Source organism: Lynx canadensis, chromosome D3, assembly GCF_007474595.2.
Source record: "Lynx canadensis isolate LIC74 chromosome D3, mLynCan4.pri.v2, whole genome shotgun sequence".
In the NCBI taxonomy this organism is placed as follows: domain Eukaryota; kingdom Metazoa; phylum Chordata; class Mammalia; order Carnivora; family Felidae; genus Lynx; species Lynx canadensis.
In genome coordinates this window covers 20,990,127-21,015,033 of record NC_044314.2, presented here as the reverse complement: position 1 = coordinate 21,015,033, position 24,907 = coordinate 20,990,127, and the positions used below count along the sequence as shown (strand labels likewise).

General features: G+C 37.3%; 1 protein-coding gene across 7 annotated transcripts in view; it reads left to right on the top strand.

The window, feature by feature from the left end:
• The window catches only part of POLI (DNA polymerase iota), a 31,060-nt gene extending 22,028 nt beyond the window's left edge, over window positions 1-9,032 (top strand). For all 7 annotated transcript variants that reach the window (XM_030336329.1, XM_030336324.1, XM_030336331.1 and 4 more), the window contains 2 exons: window positions 5,313-5,518; window positions 7,745-9,032. In XM_030336329.1, the coding sequence (XP_030192189.1) occupies window positions 5,313-5,518; window positions 7,745-8,560 (1,022 nt within the window). In that variant the 3' untranslated portion in view covers window positions 8,561-9,032. The remainder of the gene's footprint in view (window positions 1-5,312; window positions 5,519-7,744) is intronic.
• The last annotated feature ends 15,875 nt before the right edge of the window (window positions 9,033-24,907 follow it).

Here is a 24,907-nt window from a genome sequence, read left to right as displayed (position 1 = left end):
TGGGTGGCTCAGTAGGTTGAGTGTCTAACTTTTGATTTTGGCTCAGGTCATGATCTCACAGTTGTGAAACTGAGCCCTGCGTCAGGCTCAGCATGAAATTCAGAGCCTGCTTGCGATTCTCTCTCACTCCCTCTTTCTTTGCCACTCCCCTGCTTGTGCTCTCTCTCAAAAGAAATAAATAAACTTAAAAAAAAAAAAAAGGGCACCTGGGTGGCTCAGTCAGTTAAACGTCTGACTCTTGGTTTTGGCTCAGGTCATGATCTCACAGTTCGTGAGTTTGAGCTCCAGGTTGGGTTCTGTGCTGACAGCCGGGAGCCTGCTTGGAATTCTCTCTCCCCCCCCCCCCCTCCCCCCCTCCCTCCCCCCCTCTCCCTCTCTCTCTCTCTCTCTCTCTCTCTCTCTCTCTCAAATAAACATTTCAAAAAATTAAAAAAAAATTTATAGTTTTAAGCTTTACACTTAGATCCACTTTGAGTAAATATTTATGTATGGTGTAAGAATCTTAGTTCATTCTTTTGTATATGGATATCCAGTTGTTCCAACAGAATTTGTTAAATAGACTCCTCTTTCTCTCTTGAATTGTCATGGCACCTTTGTTAAAAACTAACTGACAACAGAAGTGTTTCTTTCTTTATATGCTTAGTCCATTGATTTATATGGTTATCCTTCTACCAGTGCTACCCTGATACTTTGTTGTAAGTTTTGAAATTAAGTAGTGTAAGTTCTCCAGCTTTGTTCTTTTTTGAAATTCTTTTGGCTATACATGATCCTGGGCTTTTGTTTGTGGGAAGATTTTAAAATAGGAATTTGATTTGTGTATTTGTTTTAAGTTTATTCAAATTTTGTATTTATTTTGAGTCAGTTTTAGTAATTTTTAATCTTACAGGAATGTATCCATTTCATCCAAGTTGTCTAATTTGTTGGCATGAAGTTGTCAGTATTCTTTTATTATCCTTCTAATTTTTGTAGGATCTATAGTGATGTCTCCTATTTCATTCTTGATTTTGGTAATTCATGTATTCTCTTTTTTTCTTTATCATTCTAGCAAAGGTTTATCTGAGTGAGGCCTTATTCAGGTTATATTTGTCTTTTCTAAGATCCAACTTTTGGTATCATTGATTTCTGTGTTGTTTTTCTACTTTCTATTTCATGTATTTTTGCCCTGTCTTTGTTATTGCCTTCTTTTTTCTTGCTTTAAGTTTAATTTGCCTTTTCCCCTCTGGTTTCTTAAGATGGAAGCTTACATTATTTATTTTATACAGCTTTATTTTCTAATAATTCAAGTTTAAAATTATACCTTTCCTTTTAGTAGTGCTTTAGCTTCATTCCATAATTTTTGTTGTATTTCCTTTTCATTAAGGTCAAAATTACTTCTAATATCCTTGTGATTTCTTCTTTGACCCCAATCTTGTTTAGAAATTTGTTTAATTTCCAAGTATTTGATGGTTTCCCAAATTTCATTCTGTTGTTGATTTCTACTTTAATTTCATATTGATCAGAGAACATATTTTGAGTATTTTCAGTCTTCAGATTTATTGAGTCTAATTTTATTGCCTAGCATATGGTCTGTCCTGGAAAATGCACCATTTATGTTTGAAATGAAGAGTTGAGCAACACTATCAAACCATTCTCCGTAACTAAAATGTATGGAAAACTCTACCAACGCAGCATTTTTGAATGACAATTTGTCCGGATATATAATTCTTGATAGTTTTTCCTTCCATACTGTGAATATACTATTCTCTTGTTTTCTGGTTTCCATTATTTATGGTGAGAAAAGAGTTTTCTATTAATAGTGTTATCAGTCTCCTTCCAATCAAGAGAGAAAAACCACACAAAAATTTGCATAGAGGAAGTTTCACAAAAGTATTAAACTATGATGGGGAGTGACTCTAAAGGTATAAAGAGAACTCTTTTTTGTTTGTTTTTAATGTTTGTTTATTTATTGTAAGAAGGAGAGAGAGAGTGCACACATCGGGGAGGGGCAGAGAGAGAGGGAGGGAGAGAATCCCAAGCAGGCTCCGCACTGTCCTTTAAGAGGTACCCAAGGACTGAGGAAAAGTACTCAGGGAAGGACAAACTTGGAAAGGAGAGTCCCCCTACCCCTCAAGGAGAAGGTGTGGTTGCAGAACATTGGATGGTAGAGAAATCCTTTGAATTCCCTGGCCCAGAGCTGGTCCATAGTTACTGGGTGAGGAGAAAACCATCCTCTGATCTGTGGATAGCTTGTGGGCACACAGAAGGAGTTGGGATGGTGGGAGCTTGCTTACTGGTGAGGCAGTGCATGAGTTGGCGTATGCAGTGTTCATGTTGGGAGGGCTTCTGTTACCAACCTTTTAGGATGCAGGCAAGCTGAGGCTAGTGGCTACTTGTGCTGAAGAAATCTGTATTCTGCTAGTGCAAAGGTGGAAGAGATGGTGCCTGCATAGGAAGAGCTGGAGGAAGCAACCACCTAAGTCAAGGCAGTTAGGTGAGTGTGCAGAATGAGTTGGGGCACTTCCTGGTAGGTATGGTGTTTGAGTTGGTAGTGCCATGGTACATAGTCACTAAGCTCAGACTTGGGCTCGAGGTTGCTTAGGGACTGGGCATTCCACATGTGTGTGATATGGCAAGCACTATTAGATGTGCCCACATGTACTACCAAAAACCATGTAATGAATGGAAGCAAGAAAAATTAAATGGCAATACATCCAGGAAGAGAATCTGCCTTTCTCCTTTAGTGGTCTTCTGGTGTTCTCTAATGACAAAACTTAGTATCATATTCAATGTAGAAAATTTTAAAGAGTCTAAGCATTATCAGAGCAGGTACTGAAGGGTGAATTTGGAGCTGAGTTGTACTGTACTATAACAACAGTTGTATTGTTATTCTCCTTCATGTGATGGGTCATTTGTCTCTTTGTTTTTCAGCAGTTTGACCATGATGTGTCTAAAAGTATGGAATCTTTGTGTTTTTCTTACTTGGGATTTATTGAGCTTCTTGATTCTGTAGATTAATTTTTTAATGAAGTTTGCAGAATTTTAGGCTCTTATTTCTTCAAAAACTCTTTCTTGCCCTTTTTTCCCTCTCATCTCCTCTGCGATTCTCATTGTGAATATGTTGATATGCTTGATAGTGTCCTACAGATATGTGCAATTCTGTTCATTTTTTCTTCAGTCTTTCTTCTCTCCTTTTTCAGATTGGATTTCTTTTTTTTTTTTTTAAGATTTTTATTTTTTGAAGTAATTTCTATACCCAATGTGGGGCTCAAACTTAGAACCCTAAAGTCAAGAGTCTCATGCTCTACTGAGGCAGCCAGGCACCCCAAGATTGGATAATTTCTATTGAGTTGCCTTCAAGTTCTCTTGATTCAGCTATCCAAACCACTGTTGCCCATCTAGTGATTTTATTTGTTTTGATTACTGTAATTTTAACTCTAGATTTGCTATTCGCTTTGTTTATTTGTGTGTTTGATTCTGTTTCCTTATGAGATTCTCCTTTCTTGGTAGTCTATCATATTTTACTTTAATTCCTTAAAATAGATTTCTTTAATTCTTTGAATATGTCCATGGTAGCAGCTTTGAAGTCTGCTAAATCCAACTCAAAGTCAATTTCTATCAACTGCTTTTTCCTCCTGACTAGATCACACTCCTGTTTCTTTATGTATTGTAATATTTTGTTTGAAAAATGGACATTTCAGATAATGGGTTTTATCAACTCTAGATTTGGATTTTTTTTCCTGTGGGCTCCCCGCCCCCCCCCCCCGCCTTTTTCTTTTCTAACTTGTCTGAACTTAAGCCACAGAATCTACCTCCCCTGTGATTTGCAGCCTCTGATTTCTCTGCTTAGCTTTCTTTTTCTTTTTTAATTTAAATAAAAATAATTTATTTTGGCTTCTAGGCTACCCCTGTGTCTACATAGTTTAGTAGTTAGCCAATGACTGGTCAAAGCTCTTGCCTGAATGCTAGAGCCTGAAAGGCTTCTACTTTCTGTCAGTAGATAAGTGCATGGGTTGGAGAGCACTTTACAAAATTAAGCCATTTTCAGGGTGCTGGGGTTGCTCAGTTGTTTGAACATCTAACTTGATTTCAGCGTAGGTCATGATCCCAGGGTCATAGGATGGAGCTCTGTGCTGAGCATGGAACCTGTTTGGGATTCTCTCTCTCTCTCTCCCTCCCTCCCTCCCTCCCTCCCTCCCTCCCTCTCTCCCCCTCCCTCCCCCTCCCCCTCCCGCTGCCCCTCTCCCCAGCTTATGCCCTCTCTCTTTCTCCCTCTAAAATTAAAAAAAAAGAAAAAAAAAGTGAGGCCATTTTCAGCTCTGCCTTAGGGGCTTTTATTTTCTGTAGCCCACTTGCATCTTCCGTGTATGTTGGTTGCCATTCTGTTCAGGCTCGTGTGGAGAGCTTGGGCCTTCTCTGGCTCCCCTTCATGTGCATGCAGTCTCCCAGTCGGCTGGGTTGGGAGGAGAGCTTATCCAGTCCCTCTATGGCTCTCTCATTTCCAGATCTCCTGGGTAAATTTATGGCTGGTCCACTGATGTTTTTGCTCATTCCAGTCACAACTACAACCTCAGGCTAGAGTGCTATGCAGTTTCCCCATTTGTTTCCTACCAGGTTTATTCACTTCACTGGGCTTCTGCCTCTGCCTCAAATCAAGTCTGTCCTTTCTGGCAACAGAGCTGCTGCTTTCACAGCCTGCCTCACCTGGCAGGATTGCTGCGTGAAGATATGAACAATCCCAGCCAGTAAGATTGCGGTCTCGTACTTTCTTATTTAAGTTCTCAGTTCATTTGCCTTTCATTCATTTCCAGACCCTCAAAATGGCTGTTTTGGGCAGTTTTGTTTAGTTCTGTTTTTCCAGTTTTTTTAATTAGAGAAAAAGCATGGTGGGGGCGGGCGGAGAGAGAGAGAGACACAGAGACAGAGAGAGAATCCAAAGCAGGCTGTGCATTGTCAACCTAGAGCCCAATGCTGGGCTTCAATTCACGAACCTTGAGATCACGACCAGATCCGAAGTCGGGCACTCAACTGACTCAGCCACCCAGCCACCCAATTTTGTTAAGTTTTATTACGGTTTTATGGGGAGATTTTCTTACCTCATGACACTTCCATAACCAGAAGTCCTGTATTTCAAATCTTTTGAAAACTTTAACTCATTCGGCATTTTGTCTTAGTGTTTAGGTTGGCTCAGTTTAGTATATAATGTCAAGGTGTTTTCAATGATATCTATTTAAGATTTTAACTTTTTAATTGAAGCAGTATACATTAGATTTAGCTTTTAATATTGATTATGATACAGTGTGCTTAGATATTGTCTTGTCAAACATTTTATTTAGGAAATTATGATGTGATGACTCCAATGGTTGATATACTTATGAAACTTTTTCGAAATATGGTGAATGTGAAGATGCCATTTCATCTTACCCTTTTAAGTGTGTGCCTCTGCAACCTTAAAGCATTAACCACTGCTAAGAAAGGGACTATTGATTATTATTTAACACCATCATTATCGACAACTTCCCGCTCTGGCAAGCGCAGTTTTGTGAGTACACTGTTTGATTTGTGTGGTTAAGTTACAAATCTAAGTTTGTGTTCCATGGATACAATTTAGAAATTCCTCCAGATAATATTGTTCAAATGACTTACTCGTATATTGTACCCATTACATAAGCATCACTGGATAAAAGAGAAAACCACTATGGAGGTTCCTTGTTTTGGGAGTGTTAACTTCCAAAAGTTTGGAGCAACCTTTCTCCAAAAACTGCACTACAGATAGCCATAAGGAACTAATAGCAACAGTCTGTCATCATGAAAGACTTAACGGAAAATCACAAGATTCTACTGATGAGAAAATTACCTTTCCTTTTGACATTGATCTTGAAATTTTCTATGAACTACCAGAAGAGATACAAAAAGAGGAATATGATGATTAGCTAATATGTGAAAATATTTCCAGATATTGACAATAAAAAAATTATACATAAGCTACCAGTGTCCCCCCAATGTTTTGTTAAAGTATTTACATTTTCTTAGTTTTAAAATTATATTAAATTTTGATAGCAAGATTGATATAATACAACTAATGATTCTACAGTTGTAGAAATTAAGAGTGTGGCAGTAGAGAAGCAGAGGCCAGTCATATTTTCAGGTGACTAAAAACAAAAGCCTATATATACGGCCATTTAGCACACCTCTAGTTACTAAATATGGGATGTTTTAGAAAATAATCATATTTTACTAAATTGTTCTTGCCTATAGTTAACTGTTAATTTAAAATGATTTTATTATTTTCTTTGTTTTAACGTTTAGTATAATTTCAGTAATATTTTCATTTACATTTAAGTTTAAAATGAGAACAGAATACTGTTACAGAAATAATGAATTAGTACCCTCTTCAAATTACTTTTTTCCTGTGGCCCTTTTATTCCCTTTATTAACTGAAATTTAAGGAGGTATTTATTTTTTGCTTCTTTAAAAAAATTTGTTTTTAATGTTTATTTTCCAGAGACAGAGTGTGAGCGGGGGAGGGGCAGAGAGAGAGACACAGCACAGAATCTGAAGAGGCTCCAGGCTCTGAGCTGTTGGCACAGGGCCCGACGTGGGGCTCGAACTCACAAGCCGTGAGATCGTGACCTGAGCTGAAGTTGGATGCTTAACCGACTGAGCCACCCAGGCGCCCCTGTTTTTTACTTCTTAATCTGTACAATCAGAATTGTAAGACTTTAATTTATAGTGGTATTAGGTAAATATAAGTGGAATACAGTAAATATAGTGTGCCAGATCTCTTCCTTTACTTTTTTGAAGTTATGGTTGTATTGATGTTTCCTGAGTTATATTTGACTGTGAATACATTTTCATGGTGCTCAAAACTGGAGGGAAAATTTAAGTGAAAAACTTTACATAGAAAAATTATGCAAATTAGGGGCACCCGGGTGACTCATTGGTTATCCAATTTTGGCTCAGGTCATGATCTTGCCATTCGTGGGTTCTAGCCCTGCATTGGGCTCTGTGTTGACAGCTCAGAACCTGAAACCTGCTTTGGATTCTGTGTGTCCTTCTCTCTGCCCCTCCCCTGCTTGCACTGTCTCTCTCTCTCAAAAATAAATATTAAAAAAAAAAAACTTAAAAATTTAAAGACAAATTATGCAAATTAGGGCTGAAGATGTTTTTTGAATTTTTATGTAAATGTAAACAGTGTTAACATTTTAATACTGACATTGGATTTTTATCATAGAAAATTTTTTTTTCTTTCTGTTAAACGTTACACTTCAGAATAGGGATTGTATGAAAACCAGTCCTTGATTCATTGATTCTTTCTTTCTTTCTTTCTTTCTTTCTTTCTTTCTTTTCTTTCTTTCTTTCTTTCTTTCTTTCTTTCTTTCTTTCTTTCATTTATTTATTTATGAATGATACCCTTAGGTGAATCATTTATTTTCTAGGCCATCATTCCTTTATCCACAGAATTGGAAATGTGAAAACACGATTGTTAAGATCCTTTCCAAGTTTCCAAACACATACCTATCTTCTGGCTCAATGCTATCTAGGAAGGAAACCTCTCCCTAGAATAGTGAATAAAAATGCACACAATAGTGTGACTAATTATGGTGGATTTATCATCTCTAGTTCTTTGGAACTGGCCAAAAGAATTGAAATTATTGAGTAGGATAGAAACATGTTGGTCAGATAATGGCTATAGTCATGCTTCAGCAGTATGAATATTTAAAAGATACCAGATATCTTAAACTACTGTGTTATCCTTGTGTTCTAGAAAATGAAAGACACTCATGTGGAAGATTTTTCCAAAGACAAAGAAACAAGTTGGGATTTTCTACCATCTGGAAGAATTGAAAGTACAAGAACTGGGGAAGCTCCAGTAGATACTACACATTTTTCTAAAGAAAAAGACACTGATGAATTCCCACTCTGGTCACTTTCTGAAGGTATTGACCAAGAAGTCTTTAAGGAACTTCCAGTAGATATTCAAGAAGAAATCCTTTCTGGAAAATCTGGAGAAAAACTTGAAGGCAAAGAAAGTTTGAGTTGTCCATTACATGCTTCTAGAGGAGTATTATCTTTCTTTTCTACAAAACAAATGAAAGATAGTCCCTTAAATCCTAAAGATCATTTATCCAGTAGCAAACAGATGTCTTCTTCCTGTGAACCAGGAACATCAGGTTTAAGTAGCAGTAGTTGCTCTTCTCCGTCTAGCCAAAAGGATTATTCACATTATTTAGACAGTAGATTAAAAGATGAGCAAATGAGTCAAGGACCTAAAGAATCTCAAGGATTTCACTTTTCACATACAAACCCCGCTGTATCTATTTTCCATTCATTTCCAAATTTGCAGAGTGAGCAACTTTTCTCCACAAACCGCACTACAGATAGCCATAAGGAACCACTAGCAACAGTCTCTCATCATGAAGGACTTCCAGAAAATAGAGAGCAAGATTCTACTGATGAGAAAATTACCTTTCCTTCTGACATTGATCCTGAAGTTTTCTATGAACTACCAGAAGAGGTACAAAAAGAGCTGTTGGCACACTGGAAGAGAACAGGATCAGATTTCCACATTGTACATAAATAAGCATGTTCAGAAAAAGGTCTAGAAAGCAAAGGAAAGGCCATTGTTCTCAGATCTAGCAGTTTATTAAGCTCCTCTAAATTAAACACTAATAGATATTCAATAATGTAGAAATCTAATATAAGATGTTCCAGATAAAAGCAAGTGTAGTAATGGGAAGTAAATTCTGGCACAAAACATAAAAATATTTATAACAGAAATAATGTAAAATGACCTTCTTATTTCTAAAGCTATTTTATATTGCTTTTCAATAAAAAGAGTATCATGGTTAGTACATTTCCCATAAATTAAGGGATGGGGTGGGAGATATATGTACCTATATGTAAAAAATAGGCTAGCTAAATCATTGCTATAATATAGCAAAGAACATTTTTTTTTTCTGTGAAATAATGAAATGGCTCAAGAAATTTAGCCCATTAGGAAACTTCCAAATAAGAAATTCTGCTGCTATCTATTAAAAATTCAGTTATCTTTGGCTGAAGTACTATGTACTGTTTAATAAGTTGATTTTTTAAAAAAATACCAAAGCAATGTATATTCAGTTAATGCTTCTGAGTACGCTAGAACCTACTATATTGCCTAGCACATAGAAGGCACTCAAGAAATAATGAACGGTGTGGCAGGGGCCAGGTGGGAAGTTGGGCAGGGAAGTGTACATGTTGCAGAGAACTAGAAGGAACTCTCCATCCAGGTACATTAAGGGGAGGGTGGACCCCAAAAAGGCAGTATGATAGGTTTTTTAGAATGCTAAGTAATGGAAGAATTCATTTCCTTCTGGCTAGTCTTTCAAAAAAAAAAAATTTTTTTTTTAGTGTTTATTTTTGAGACAGAGAGAGACAGCATGAGCAGGGGAGGGGCAGAGAGAGAGGGAGACAGAATCTGAGGCAGGCCCCAGTCTCTGAGCTGTCAGCACAGAGCCCAATGTGGGGCTTGAGCTCAAGAACCGCAAGATCATGACCTGAGCAAAGTCGGACGCTTAACCAACCGACTGAGCCACCCACGCGCCCCTACTTCTGGCTAGTCTTTAGAGTTTTTCAGTAATGATTAGATGTTTTTGCATCTTCTTTTTGGAGATGAGACTATGGATGTCATACCTACAGCAGATATATGCAGTCACTAAATTGATGGTGTCAGTTTTTCCCATTCATTGCTTTCTCCTTTTGTCTGCAAGATTAAAAATTGGGTATATAAGATTGTGGACATCCTGTAATTTGCAAGACATAAGGAAGTTTCTAGAACACACCAAAGTATACCTCAGCACTGATTTAGAAGAGGCCTGTTCTCAAGTTTATGACCTTTGCAGATATAATCTAAAGACAAAAATAAAGTACACAAATGTGAATAAAGAGTAGTGTAAAGGTGCTTTCTTCTAGGGAAGACATTTTATGTTAGTTTTAGATTCCTTGAAATTTGAAAATTTCCTTACCAAGGATTTTTAACAGGGAGTTTAGGGTTATCAAAAACAACTTGGAGCAAAAACATCAAAAGGTACTCATAAGCAAATATTTAGTACTCTGCATCAAGGACTCTGGAATTTTCTACATGTAGTATACAGGTAAGGTTGTTACATTGATAAAAAGAATATATATATTTTTAGATAATCCATTTTTTAAAGGTTTCTAATAATCCTTGTATTAGTTCAGCCAGAAATTATTAGACAGCTAGAAAGGTTTAAAAGAAAAAAAGGCTAAGAAAAATAAAACACTTTTGGCCAGTTTAAAAAGAATGTAAAGTAATAGTTAAAAGTACACCTTCTGAAGAGAGAGAATGCAGGGGGTAAATCACAGCGTTGCTACATATTCTGTGACCTTTAGTTAGTCTTTCAGCATCTTTGTGCCTCCACGTTCTGAGTTTTTAGGTTATCTTTTATTTCCATGTCCTTTTTAATCTTTTAGCTATTTTATATTCTTAAACTGGCCAAAACTGTTTTAAGCTCCTTTGGTGTTCTCCAGATTCACTGTAATGTTTGGAGATGTGAATTTCCTTTATTAATCTCAGTATGTGCTGGCTTCCTGTGTCTTTGACATTAGTTCTGTAAAATTTTTGGCCACTGACTGGACACATGATGGCCTCTCTTACTCCATCCTTCATGTTTGTTAAAATTTCATCTTGTTTGTGCTGCATTTTGGTTCATTTCCTCAACTTTGTCTCTTGTTCTTTAATTTGTTTTTCAGCATTGTCTGATCTACTGTTTAAAACACTAATGATGGGGGTGCCTGGATGGCTCAATTGGTTAAGCATCTGACTCTTGATTTCAGCTCAGGTCATGATCTCACGGTTCATTCCGCACTGGCAGTGTGGAGTCTGCTTGGGACTCTTTCTCTCTCCCTCTCTCTCTGCCCCTGCCCCACTCGCTCTTGCTTTTTCTCTAAAATAAATAAATAAACTTAAAAAAAAAAACAAAACACTAATGATGGCTTTAATTTTAGTAATTATATTTTTTCATTTGATTCTTTTTCTCATCTTCCTATTTATTCGTTATAGTCTCATATCAGTCCATTTCTAATTTTTAAAAACTCGGGGCACCTGGGTGGCTCGGTCAGTTAAGCGTCCGACTTCAGCTCAGGTCACGATCTCGCGGTCCGTGAGTTTGAGCCCCGCGTCGGGCTCTGGGCTGATGGCTCAGAGCCTGGAGCCTGCTTCCGATTCTGTATCCCTCTCTCTCTGCCCCTCCCCCGTTCATGCTCTGTCTCTCTTTGTCTCAAAAATAAATAAACGTTAAAAAAAATTAAAAAAACTCAAAAATATATTTTTAATCATTTCAGTATTTTAAGTCTTTTTAAGTCTCAGTTTTTGGATATTGTCATGTACCATTTTGGCCTGTTTCCTTGTGTGTGTGGCTGAGCTTAGTCTGTGGGAAGACAAAGGACCTAGATTGTGCTTGATTCCCTTCAGATTTGATTTGCATTTGCTTCCAGTGAGTCAGTATCAACCCATTCGGCACCACAGTAGCCCCTTCAAGGTCCTTCCTGAATGCGGTTGTCTTAGTTTGTCTTATTTTCATCTCCCTGGCCTTGCTACTGTCCCAAGGTTTTGTCTTCAGAGGTGGATGGCAGGCTGCTGTCAGCATTTGCTGTCAGGGTAAACCCCACCTTTCAAATTTGCTTTTTGCCTGATGCTTCCTGATCCTTTCCTGCTTTTGTTTCAGCTCATTGTTTTCCTCCCTGTGATTGTAGGGGATTGAGGCCGGGACATTCTCCTTATATAGTTCAATGAACAATGAGTTAAAAGGTGTGTTTTCTCCAGAATCTAGCGTTTTGTATTGGGAGAACTGGAAGTATCTGTCCCACCAATAGTGCCAAAGTGCAAATCTATTTGGATTTATTTTTTCCATATTGTTTTGTGCTTTCTGTTTTTCTCTTTTCTGTGCTATGCTTTTTTCCCCATTCTTTCATCTTTTTGGATTGCTTGAATTTTTTATTATGTATTTTCCCTTGACTGATTTGAAATGTAAACATTCTAAGTACTCTTGATTACTCTTAAGAATTTAACATGCTTAACATCCCCAAATGGTAAATACATGTATTATGGCACATAATACATGTATTATGCTTTAGGGTTGATACTATATATCTCTAACTACTACTTTATGTTTACCATGTATTATGGTAACAACATGTAAATACAAGTTGTTAAAATATGTTAATTCTGGTCAGATTCCTTTAGTATTTTATAGAGTTAATGTTTAGGTTTGCACACGTGATTATCTTTTTTTTTTTCCTGGCCTTTTTTCTTGCATATCAGAAATTCATTCCTGGGGCGCCTGGGTGGCTCAGTTCGTTGGGAGTCTGACTTTGGCTCACGTCATGATGTCACAGTTGATGGTTCAAGCCCCGCCTCGGGCTCTGTGCTGATAGCTCAGAGCCTGGAGCCTGCTTCAAGTTCTTTATCTCCCTCTCTCTCTGCCCTACCTCTGCTCGTTCTCTCTCTCTTTCTCTCTCTCTCAAAAATAAATAAAAATGTCAAAAAAAATTCCTTCAAAGTAGAATTCACTTTATAAAATTATGTCTTTAGAACTGTGGATTTCAAGTTGACTTCTTTGGGCTGTTTTAAGATGTTCACTTTTATCTTTGGAAGTCTATAGTTGTTAGAATATGTCTAGCCATAGATTTCTTTTTATCATGTTTAGGATTTAGGTGCTTTCTGAATCTCAATCTATATCTTCATCAAATCTAGTTAATTTCAATATTTAAAAATTTTGTGAAATCTACATACAGAAAAGTACAGAAGTAAGTTAGTGGGTAATTTTTTTTTTAATGTTTATTTTTGAGAGAGAGACAGAGACAGAGCACGAGTGAGGGAGGGGCTGAGAAAAAGGGAGACACAGAATCCGAAGCAGGCTCCAGGCACCGAGCTGTCAGCACAGAGTCCAATGTGGGGTTTGAACTCATGAACCGCGAGATCATGACCTGAGCTGAAGTTGGACAACCAACCGACTGAGCCATCCAGGTGTCCCAGTTAGTGGGTAATTATAAGCAACAACTATGTAACTAGGTCAAGAAATAAAACGTATCAAGTGATCAGAAGTCCAGAGATTTTTTTTTGTTTTTGGTTATGTAACTGAAATGAAGCAGTTTGCGGTAGGGGGTTCATCAAATTGAACACAACCCAAGGAAATGTTGAGAGCAAAGAACTTTTTATTGCTTGTTATAAGTGAGAAGACAGAGATAGCTCACAACTGTCTCACCATGCTGTTAGTACAGGAAGCTTTTATTCAGTGTAAGGGGTGGGAGCAAGGGAGATTGCACAGCCACTTTTGGTTCACTTGTGGATGCATATCATGTCAGGGGGCTAGTGCATACATCATATGTTCAAAAAATAGCAGAAAACTCTGCCCATAGAAGGAGATCGTAGCATTGTAATGAGCTGAATGTAATTTCAGGACAACTCAGGAGGGCTTTTGTGCTGGTCCTCAGCTCCAATCCAGCTCAAACTAGCTCAGATGAGGAGCTATCAGGTGAGACACCTAGCAAGGGGCTATCAGGTAAAACACCTAGTCAAGCTTCTCCTTGGCTGGAACCTTTGGTTCTGCAAAACAAAACCCAGTAATCCAGGCTTTTGTCCCTTCCCTCCTGCCTTCTGCTGATGGCTTTTGCCTCCTTCTTAGAGTGGCTTTCAGTTGCATCCTAGCTAACAGTTGTTTTCTTTTTGAATCACCACAGTAAGTCTGGCATCCGTCACCTATTCATAGTTACATTTTTTTTTTTTTTTTTTGCCCTGTAATGAGAACTTTTAAGATCTAAGGAAGTCCAGAGTTTTTCTTGGGGTTTCATCATGTAGGGAGGGTTTGGTAAATCATTGACTCTGTGGTTAAACTCCATCTCCAGTTCCCCAGGCTTCTACCTTCCCTGCATGTCAGGATGGTGCAAAGTCTCACCATTCTAATCATGTGGTTGGTATTTCTGTTGAGGGCTACTGCCATCCTAAGTCTTCCTGTTGGCATAAGCTGTCTAGGGCCCCCCATGAGCCACCTCATTAGCATGCACCATGATGAATAAGAGACACATTGTTTGGGATATTCTAAGATGTTTAGGAGCTCCATGCTGAGAACCCTGGACAACGACCAGATAAATTCTATTGCAGACTATTTTGAAACAAGTTTTGAGATGTTTTATGGCTCCAAATGTGTCCTATCTTAGTAAATGTTCTGTGTGTACTTGAAAGGAATATGTATTTTGCTGCTGGATGGAATGTTGTATAAGTGTCAATTAAGTTTAGTTAGTGTTCAAGTCTTCTGGATCCTTACTGATTTTTTTTTTGTATAGAGAGAAGAGTATTCAAATCTCCAACTATAAGTATAGATGTATCTTTTTCTCCTTGCTGCAGTATATCAATTTTTGCTTCATGTTATTTGAAGACACATTCAGGGATATTAAGTTCTGATGAATTGGGCCCTTTATTATTCTGAAATGACCTTTATCTCTGATAAATTCTTTGCTCTGAAAACCAGTTTCCTGATAAGAGCCACTATAGTTTTTAAAAAAAATTGTTAGACTAGTGTCTTTTCTTATCCTTTTAACCTATTTGTATGTTTATGTAAAAAATGAGGGTTTGGGGGTTACACAACAGATAGTTGGATCTTTTTCATTCAGTCTGATATCTTTGCCTTTTAATTGAGGTTTTTGACTTTATATTAACATGACGACTGATGCAATTTTGTGTAAATCTACCAGTCTGCTATTTATTTTCTACTTTTCCCCATGTGTTCTTTGTTCGCTTTTCTTTCTCTTCAGACTTTTACTGGGATTGAGTATTTTTTTTTTTTTATCATTCTGTCTTTTATCTTCCTTATTGGCATATTAACTATATAACTCTTTGCTCTCTTAGTGGTTGCTTTAGGGTTGATACTATATATCTCTAACTACTACTTTATGTTTAGGGGCCTTACACCAATATACTTCCGTTTGTCCCCAACTGGCCCTTGTGCTATTGTTACTATACACTTGACTTCTCCATACCTTGTAACTCCATAACATATTTTTATTATTTTTATTTTTGCTTTATACAGTCAAGGGGGAAAAGGCTATTAAATATACCCACATTTCTGGTACTCTTCGTTTATTTGTGTAGATCTGTATTTCCATCTGGTATCTTTTATTTCTGCCTGATAGACTTTAACATATTTTTGTAGTACAAGTCTGCTGGGCATGGATTCTTTCAGCATTCTTATGGCTTATGTCAAGTTGTTTTTATGTTACCTTTATATTTTTGAAGATAGTTTTGCTAAGTATAGAATTCTAATTTGACAGGCTTTTTTCTCCTCTTCTTTAAAGATGTTTTGTTCATGTCTTTTGATTTGGTATTATTTCCAAAATGAAGTCTGCTATTTTCATTGGTTCTTCTCTAAATAACATGTGGTTTTTTGGGGGGAGGAGGAGTAAGGGTCTGGTTGACTTTAAAGTTTTCTCTTTATAACTGGTTTTAAGAAATTTTATTATGACTTTCTTTGGTACAGTTTTATTCATGTTTGTTGTGTTTGGTATTTGTCAAGCTTCTGGAATCTGTTAGTTTATAGTGTTGTATCAAATTTGGAAAAATTTCAGCCAGTGTTTCTTCAAATATTTTTATGTCCCCCACTTCTTCTTTGGGGACTTGAATAAGACATTTTCAGGGTGCTTCAAGTTGTCCCATAACTCACTGGTATTCAGTTCATTTTTTTTCAGCCTTTTTTTTCTGTCTCTCTGTTAACTCTTGAATAATTTTTATTGCTCTGTCTTCAAGTTCATGAATTATTTCTTCCATAATAATTAATCTGCTGTTATTTCTATTCAATTTTCATGTCAGATATTTTACTTCTTTGGATATCTGATTTGGGTTGTTTAAAAAAAAATTTGTTTTTAATGGTTACTCATTTTTGAGAGGCAGAGAGAGACAGAGTGTGAGTGGGGGAGGGGGAGGGAGAGAGGGAGACACAATATCTGAAGGAGGCTCTAGGCTGTGAGCTGTCAGCACAGAGCCCGAAACAGGACTCAGACTCACAGAGTGTGAGATCATAACCTGAGCTGAAGTTACATGCTAAACTGACTGCCACTCAGGTGCCCTGATTTTGTTTTTGTTTTTTTTTTTTTTTTATATCTTTCATGTCTCTACTTAATGTACTCAATTTCTAAAATTTGTGTAGATATTTAAGCAACAAGGTTTAATATAGTAAATTAGATGTTTATAGAACCATTGAGTTGCTGAAGTAAGTAGTGGGTTCTGGGGTTGGCCTCCAGAAACACATCTGAGAACTAGGCAGAGCCCGTCTGCCAGATGAGTTGTCATTTGAAGCCATTGATGGAACTATGAATTCAAGGAGCTGGAATTAATGTGCTGTCACCACTGCCAGGGCTTGACATCTAGAAGGCTGGAGAATAGTTACCTGCAAGTGTGTCCCAGTAACCAGGGACAGGAAATCCGGAAGATACTGCTGCCTCTGTCATTGATGTACCCACCGTTTGGCACAAAAGAATCTAGCAGGTGGGTCCTTGCTGGCCAGCAGAAACAAACAAACAAACAAACCAAACAAATAGGAAAAATGGCCTCTGCCTCACTCAACTCCCAGAAGACTTCATCCAGTGGGTGTAACCTAACACATATCCAGAAGGCAGGTACAATCAACCCTGGGGATGCATGATTTATTTTTTATTTTTTTTAGCTTTACATCCTCTTTAGTTAGAAGCAAGGTAGAATGGAGGTGAACAAGCCAATACACAGAATCTGTCTAGTGTGTGTGTGTGTGTGTGTGTGTGTGTGTGTGTGTGTGTGTATAACTGAATTTTTAAATTAAAAAATTTTTTTTAATATTTATTTATTTTAGACAGAGCATGAGTGGGGGAGGGGCAGAGAGAGAGGGAGACACAGAATCCGAAGCAGGCTCCAGGCTCTGAGCTGTCAGCACAGAGCCCGATGCAGGACTTGAACTCACAGACCGCAAGATCATGACCTGAGCCGAAGTTGGACACTCAACCAACTGAGCCACCCAGGTGCCCCTATAATTAAATTTTTTTTTTAATTTTTTTTTTAACGTTTATTTTTGAGACAGAGAGAGACAGAGCATGAACAGGGGAGGGTCAGTGAGAGGGAGACACAGAATCTGAAACAGGCTCCAGGCTCTGAGCTGTCAGCACAGAGCCCGATGCGGGGCTCAAACTCACGGACCGCGAGATCATGACCTGAGCCGAAGTCAGCCGTTTAACCGACTGAGCCACCCAGGCGCCCCTATAATTAAATTTTTAAAAAGTGGGTTACAACAGTGTTTGTCTCACAGTGACAGTTTTTTTTTTGTATCATATTACAGACTTGTACTGTGATAAAATTCAGCCTGCGGTTCATTTATCTAAACTAGATTTATGTGGATGCAGATCTATTGAGGTAGAAAAACTTGAGAAGTTGATAGAATACTTAATCTTCAGATTTAGCCGGATTATAGTATTCTAGTTCAGTGTCATCAACTTTTTTGATGTATCAACCTAGCAATGAAAAGAATGAGTAGTCATATATTCCCAGTATCCGTATATTTAACTAGGGATGCACCAAAGTTTAGCTTTAGCCTTGGTTTTCAGCCAAGTTCAGTTATCTGGTTTTGGGGCTGTTAAATAATCAACTACTTTAACATCATTTGTGGCTTTAGGGAGACTGTGCATGAAACCACTACATGATTATATAGGTTGCCATCATATCTAATCATTGTTAATGATTCTAGTCATAAAAATAAGGCATCAGATTTATTGTTAGCATTCGAGTATTCGATTTCAAGTATAAGTAGGCTTTCAAGATATAAACAAATAAAATCTCATGAGCTTCCTCCTGTAATTCCATCAAAGTATAAATTTGTAATTGTTATTGCAAAGTAAATTGTTGCAGTAATTGATGAATATGAAAACTTAATCGTATGTAGAAAACAGTTATTTTCAAATTATTGAATAGGGAAAGAGATTGATAGGAGGTGTGTGTGTGTGTGTGTGTGTACGTGTGTACCATATTTGTTAGCCAGAAAACATGAAATCTTGCCATTTGTGAGAACATGGACAGACCTACAGAGTATTATGCCAAGTGAAATAAGTCGGGCAAAGAAAGACTAATACCATACGATTTCATTTATATATGGAATCTAAGAAACAAAAATAAACAGACTCCGAGAAAACAGAACAAACTGGCGGTTGCCAGAGGGGAGGAAGTTGGGGAGTGTGTGAAATAAGTGAAGGAGATAAACTTCCAGTTATAAAATAAGTCACAGAGAGGAAAAGTACAGCATAGGGAATATAGTCAATATTATTACAATAATGTTGGGGACAGATGGTGACTGCTTTTATTGTGAGCACTGAGTAATATGTAGAACAATCAAATCATTATATTCTACATCTGAAACTAATATAATGTGTGTCAACTGTACTTCAATAATACTTAAAAAAATTGAATTTATATGGATATTGAGAGAGTGCAATCACTAACTTAATGATGAACATCCCCTCTTTTTGAGTCAACAAAAAAATGTGTGGTTGTTTTGTGGCATTAATTTGGTAACAACTGCTACACAACTTGGTATTGAAGGTGGGAGCTGTACAACAAAATTGTAAATGATATGCTCTTGGCTCTTGGAGAGTAGCAAGTTGAGCAAACCGTTAGCTGAGGCTTGAATAATAGAAAACTACATTAAGCTGTCATGAAACATTAGATAAAACGGCTGTTTGTGCTATCTTAGAAAACAGGAAATAGGGGCACCTGGGTGGCTCAGTCGGTTAAGCTTCTGACTCTTGGTTTTGGCTCAGGTCATGATCTCAGAGTTTCATGAATTAGAGCCCCATGTGGGGCTCTGCGCTGGCAGCGAGGAGCCTGCTTGGGATTCTCCCTCTCTCCCTCTCTCTGCCTCTACCCTGCTTGCTCTGTGTCTGTCTGTCTCAAAATAAATAAACTTAAAAAAAAGAAAAAAGAAAAAAATAAACCTGATGAACTTTGGCTTTGGGCAAGGAAGTCTCCAGGCAAAATGTGGAAAGTGCCACCTGGTGGCTTATGGCTGCATAGTCTGAAGTACTACTACACGAAAGAGGTGAACTTTAAAAAGAAAGAAGGAAAGGAGAAAGGAAGAAAAAAAGGGGAGAGAAAGAATAGAAAGAGACAGGAAGGAAGGGAGAGAAAGAGAAGACAAAGAAAAAAGACAAAAGGCGCTGGTTAGGTTGCAAGCAGAATTATGTAATATATGAAGTCAGAGTTACTAAATTGGAAAATAAAACTGTTGTCTTATCTCCAGCCAGCTCAGCTAGCAAAGTCTTAAAGTAAGACATAAGCACACATCAAACATCAAATCAAGATTGTGACTATCAGATATATTTTTTATTCATATATATTTTTTAATTTTTTTATAATATTTATTTTTAGTAATTTATTGTCAGGTAAGCTAACACACAATGTATACAGTGTAGTCTTGGCTTTGGAAGTAGATTCCCATGATTTATCACAACACCCAGTGTTCCTCCCAACAAGTACCCTCCTCAATGCCCATCTCCATTCAGATGTTTTGATAATACAGTTCTGAGTTGAGTTTAAGGTGTTGCTAAGTAGATCTCAAGTGGAAAATAGCTTAAGGGTGTGGTCCCACAGAAACCTGATCCAAAAAAGTAGCAGTGAGAAAATCTAAAGTGTATGTTGATACCAGTTACAGATGTGGCTTTGGGATGTGTAAGGGACCCTAACCAGACAATAAAGCTCAAAAGTTTTAAAGTGTTACTAGCGGGGCGCCTGGGTGGCTCAGTCGGTTAAGCATCCAACTGCGGCTCAGGTCATGATCTCACAGTTTGTGAGTTCGAGCCCGCGTCAGGCTCTGTGCTGACAGCTCAGAGCCTGGAGCCTGCTTCAGATTCTGTGTCTCATTCTCTCTCTGCCCCTCTGCCACTCATGCTCAGTCTCTCTCTGTCTCTCAAAAATAAATGTTAAAAAAATTAAAAAATAAAATAAAGTGTTACTAGCAAAAACACCAAATGCTTGGCCTAAGTGATGATCATGCTATAAAAACATCTCTTGGCCTTTGACTTTCTTTGGCATGAAGCAGCCTGAGAAAGTTACTCCGCAGCTAACAAGGATCACGTCTTCAGAAAGAATAAAGGAGACTGATGGGAAAAGAAGCACATAGAGTAAGCAAAGGCTGTGGGGAACAATGAGTCAGGGAGCAGCTCCCAGAGAGCAGTTAGAGATTGGGCTCCAGTCAGGGAACATTTCCGCATTGCCAGAACAGTAGGCCCAGTAGGGTATCGAAATGGTTAGGAACCAGAGACTTTATGCTTCCCTTTCTTCCCCCTTTCCAATGGAACAATTTATTGTGGTTATTCTGTTCCTTTTGAATTATGTGTGTGTGTATGTGTGTGTTGAGGCAGGGGGCAGGTTACTTATCTTTTTACTTCATAGATCTCTGGATCAAGAGGAGGTGCATCTGGATCTGACATGTATCATGAAATCCTAGACTTGAGGGCTGATGCTGTGATTGTATGAGAGACTCTGGGGGTCCTGGAATGAGTGAGTGTATTTTGCATGTGGAAGGAATGTGAATATCACCACTGTGGACTGTCAAAAATCAGTTGCATTAACGGTCTCATTTCTCCACCTGTTGTATTTATGCTCCTTTACCATTTGACTCTACAGTTGGAATAAAAGGCATGTTCTAGGGGCACCTGAGTGGCTCAGTTGGTTGAGCGTCCGACTTCAGCTCAGGTCATGATCTCACAGTTAGTTCGAGTCTCGCATTGGACCTTGAGCTGACAGTGCAGAGCCTGCTTCAGATTTTGTCTCCCTCTCTCTCTGCCCCTCCCCGTGCAAAATAAACATTTTTTAAAAGGCAGGTTCTATTTCTTTGCTTATTGATTACAAGTTTGGCCATGTGACATACTTTGCTAATGGGATGTTAGACTTGAACAAACACGATGTTTCCGTTTTCTTGGTTTGCCTTCATCATAACATACCTGGTCTAGGCTGCTGGAGAATGAGACAAAGCATGCTCGGTGTCTCCAATTGTCCATCCTTTCTCAGATGACCCACAGCCAATTGCTGGTCATGTCAGGGAGCCCAGCTGATCCCAGTCTAAATTACCCATAGAGTTAACAGATAAAGTCAGTTGTTATATGCCCCTGAGGTTTTTTGATTATTATATATCCTTATTGTGGCAATTGGTAGTCATACAATAATTTATTATAATATACTGGATGAATCATCTTTATCGCAAAGTATATGAAGAAAGTATCAGTGAAAAAAGTGGTAGTGAAAACTCATTTTCTTCTGACTCATTAAATCCTCAACAACCTTTAAATGGAGGATAAAAAAACAATTTATTAAAATGATTATAGTAGATTGCCTCTCAAACCTGTACATTTTATTGTATCAAATATGTATAGTGTCTGCAGGTAGTCTAGTAACAATACTTTCCCCTGCATTCTGTCAAACTTTAAAGCATTGACTTCTAAATTCTTTAAACAAAATTGTAATAAATATTTTTGGATAAACTGCAGACTTATCCTATTATCATCATTTTATGATGATGATAATAGGACCTGGCTTTGATTTGGCCAAAAACTTATTATTTATTATTGAATAATTGACATATAATATTGTGTTAGCTTCAGCTGTAGAACAGTGATATGATATTTATATACATTATGAAACAGTCACCACGATAAGTCTAGTTATCATCTGTCACCATACAGTTGTTACAATATCATTGACTACATTCCTTATACGGCAATTACATCTTCATGTCTTATTTATTTTATAATTGGGAAATTGTACCTGTTAATCCCCTTATTTTGCACCCCCTCCCCCCCTGGCAACCATCAATTTGTTCTCTGAATCTATGTGTCTGTTTCTGTGTTGTTTGTTAATTCATTTGTTTTGTTTTTTAGATTCTACACATAAGTGAAATCACGTGGCATTTGTCTTTCTCTGACTTCTTTCACTTAGCACAATAGCCTCTAGGTCCATCCATGTTGCTGCAAAAGCAGGATTTCATGTTTTGTTTAGTTTTTTCTTTCTTTTCTTTTTTTTTTTTTTGGTTGAGTAATATTCCACTGAGTCATCCTCCATTGTGTGTGTATATATATGCCACATCTTCTTTATCCATTTGTCTATTGATGGACATTTAGGAGGCTTCCATACCTTGGCTATTATAAAAAATGCTGCAATTGAACATAGGGCTGCTCATGTCTTTTCAAATTAGTGGTTTCATTTTCTTTGGAAAAATATTTAGAAGTGGAATTGCTGGACTGAATGATAGTTTTAATTTTTTGAGGAAGATCCATACTATTTTCCATAGCGGCTGCACCAATTGGCATAAGGGTTCCCTTTTCTTCACATCCTCACCAACACTTGTTAGTGCAGAATTGTTAAGTTGCTTTTATTTTTGAATGATGATATTCAAACTTTTATATGGAATTTTTGTTATTATAGATGGTACCTTCCACAATTCCTAGCTATTTAAAGGTAACTGAGATGGTAAAACACCGTAATCTATAGGGATAATGACAGGACAAGGAGAAGGAATCAAAGATATAGTACGTATTTCTTTGGTATTATTTACATTTTACCTTAAATAGGATACAAGGTCATTAAATATATTATTTTCCTATTTGTAAAGTGGGGAAAATAGTAAATTTTTTGCTTCCTGGTTTCAAAATCATCTTTCTTGGAATATATGTACTGTATTAAAATGTGTTATTTTGAGATTTGTGTGTTTATGGCATTGGTGTATGGCTAAAAGGCTCACAGTCCTGTGAAAGTACAATCTAAATTGGAAAACAGTGAAAGTGGCATTAGGTACTCACAAAATAAGGCACAATCTGAATCATAGTATAATTGCATCTTTAATTATGTGTTTTGAAAATTTTATTAGAGAAGGAAAAATACTCAGAACCCAGAGTTTTAGGGAGACCAACATCCAAGGATTTGGGGACAGAGGTCAGAGACTCCCTTTAGTTAAGCTGCTCTTCAAAATCTCAGTGGGTTTCTACATACTTCTAGCATCTTTCCCACTATGCCCTCTTGTCCCCCACCCCACCAGGTTTCTGTGCATCCTCTTAACGCACAAAGGAAGCTAGAAGGTGATTATTAGAGGAGTTAGTTACTTTGCAATGAAAAATCTAATCATTCTTCATGAGAATGGTACTTCTGCATCTGCTTACACTTGAATTTTGACATAATTTTATGTGAAACATCAGAAGCTGTTCAAGCCACAACTCCAAAAAGGTGTGTACCTCTTTATAGGTTTGAGATTTGGTATATGATATGTATAAACAAAAGCAGACTTTTTTGTGGGGCTAAATATCTCCTTAACAATAACTTCCATACAACCAGATTAGAAAATCTTGACTAGAGGAATTGCTTATAAAGAGATTTAACAAGCATTTATAATGTAAATGCCTCAATTATATACTGGTAAATAATAAGATAATAGGTTATTAAAAATCATGATTTTAAAAACAAATGCTATTGACTATGACATAGCTTTATAGGTTATGGGGTGCCTGGGTGGCCCAGTCTGTTGAGTGTCTGACTCTTGATTTTGGCTCAGGTTGTGATCCCAGGGTGGTGGGATCAAGCCCTGAATTGGACTCTGTGCTCAGTGTTTCTCTCTCTCTTTCTCTCCCTATGCCCCTCCCTCTCCCCTGCTTGTGCTCTCTCTCTCTCATATATATATATATATATATATATACACATATATATATATCAGTTTGTTCATATATATATGATATATATACATACATCTTATATATATGTTATATATATCTTATATATCATATATATAATTTTATGACTCATTCAATTTTAGGGACTTGGATCGGTTTTTAATTTTTTTTCTTTTATTTTGAGTTTTGAGATAATTGTGCATTTAGATGTAATTAATAAAAAATAATGCAGAGAGATGCCAAATTTCCTTCACCCACTTTCCCCCAAAGTTAATACCTTGCATAACTATAGCATAATATCACAATCAGGAAATCTACATTGGTACAATCCACTGATTTTATTCACATATCATCAGTTTTACATGCACTAATTTATGTGTGTGTGTTTAATTCTGTGCAATTTTGTCATATGCAAATAGATTCATATGACCACAATCACGTCAACACACAGAACAAGTTTATCACAAGGATTCCTCCTGCTACCCTTTCAGAGCTACAGCCACCTCCCTGCTTGCCCCCGCCTTCTTGATCCCAAAATTCTAGTTCTGTTTTCCATATCCATCATTTTTGTCAGTTCAAGAATGTTATACAAATGGAATAATATACCATTTAACCTTTTGAGGTTGGCTTTTTTCACTCAGCGGTATTCCCTTGAGACCACCTCAATTGTATCAACAGATCTTTCCTTTGTATGGCTTAGGAGTATTCCACATATGGATTGCTATAGTTTGTTCACCCATTAAAGGATTTGTGAGTTGTTGCCTGTTTGGGGCTATTTATAACCAAACTGTTGTGAATATTTGTGTACAGGTTTTTTTTTTTTTTATGAACATTTGCATTTCTCTGGGATAAAGAGTACGTTTCCTGGGTTGCATAGTAAGCATGTTCCATTCTGTAAGACACTGCCATACTCTTTTCCGGAATGGCTGTACCATTTTACACCCACAGTGTATGAGTGGTCCAGTGTCTCCACATCCTAACAGTTGATATAATCACTATTTTTTTCTAAAATTTTGGCCATTCTGACATGCATGTACTGATAACTCAGTGTGGTTATTTGCATTTACCTAATGGCCAGTGATGTTGAATAACTTTTTGTGGACTTACTTGCCATCTACATATACTCTTTACTGAAATGTCTTTTGTCCATTTTGTAATTGGATTTTTTAATACTGTTGATTTTGGAAAGCTCTTTACATATTCTAGA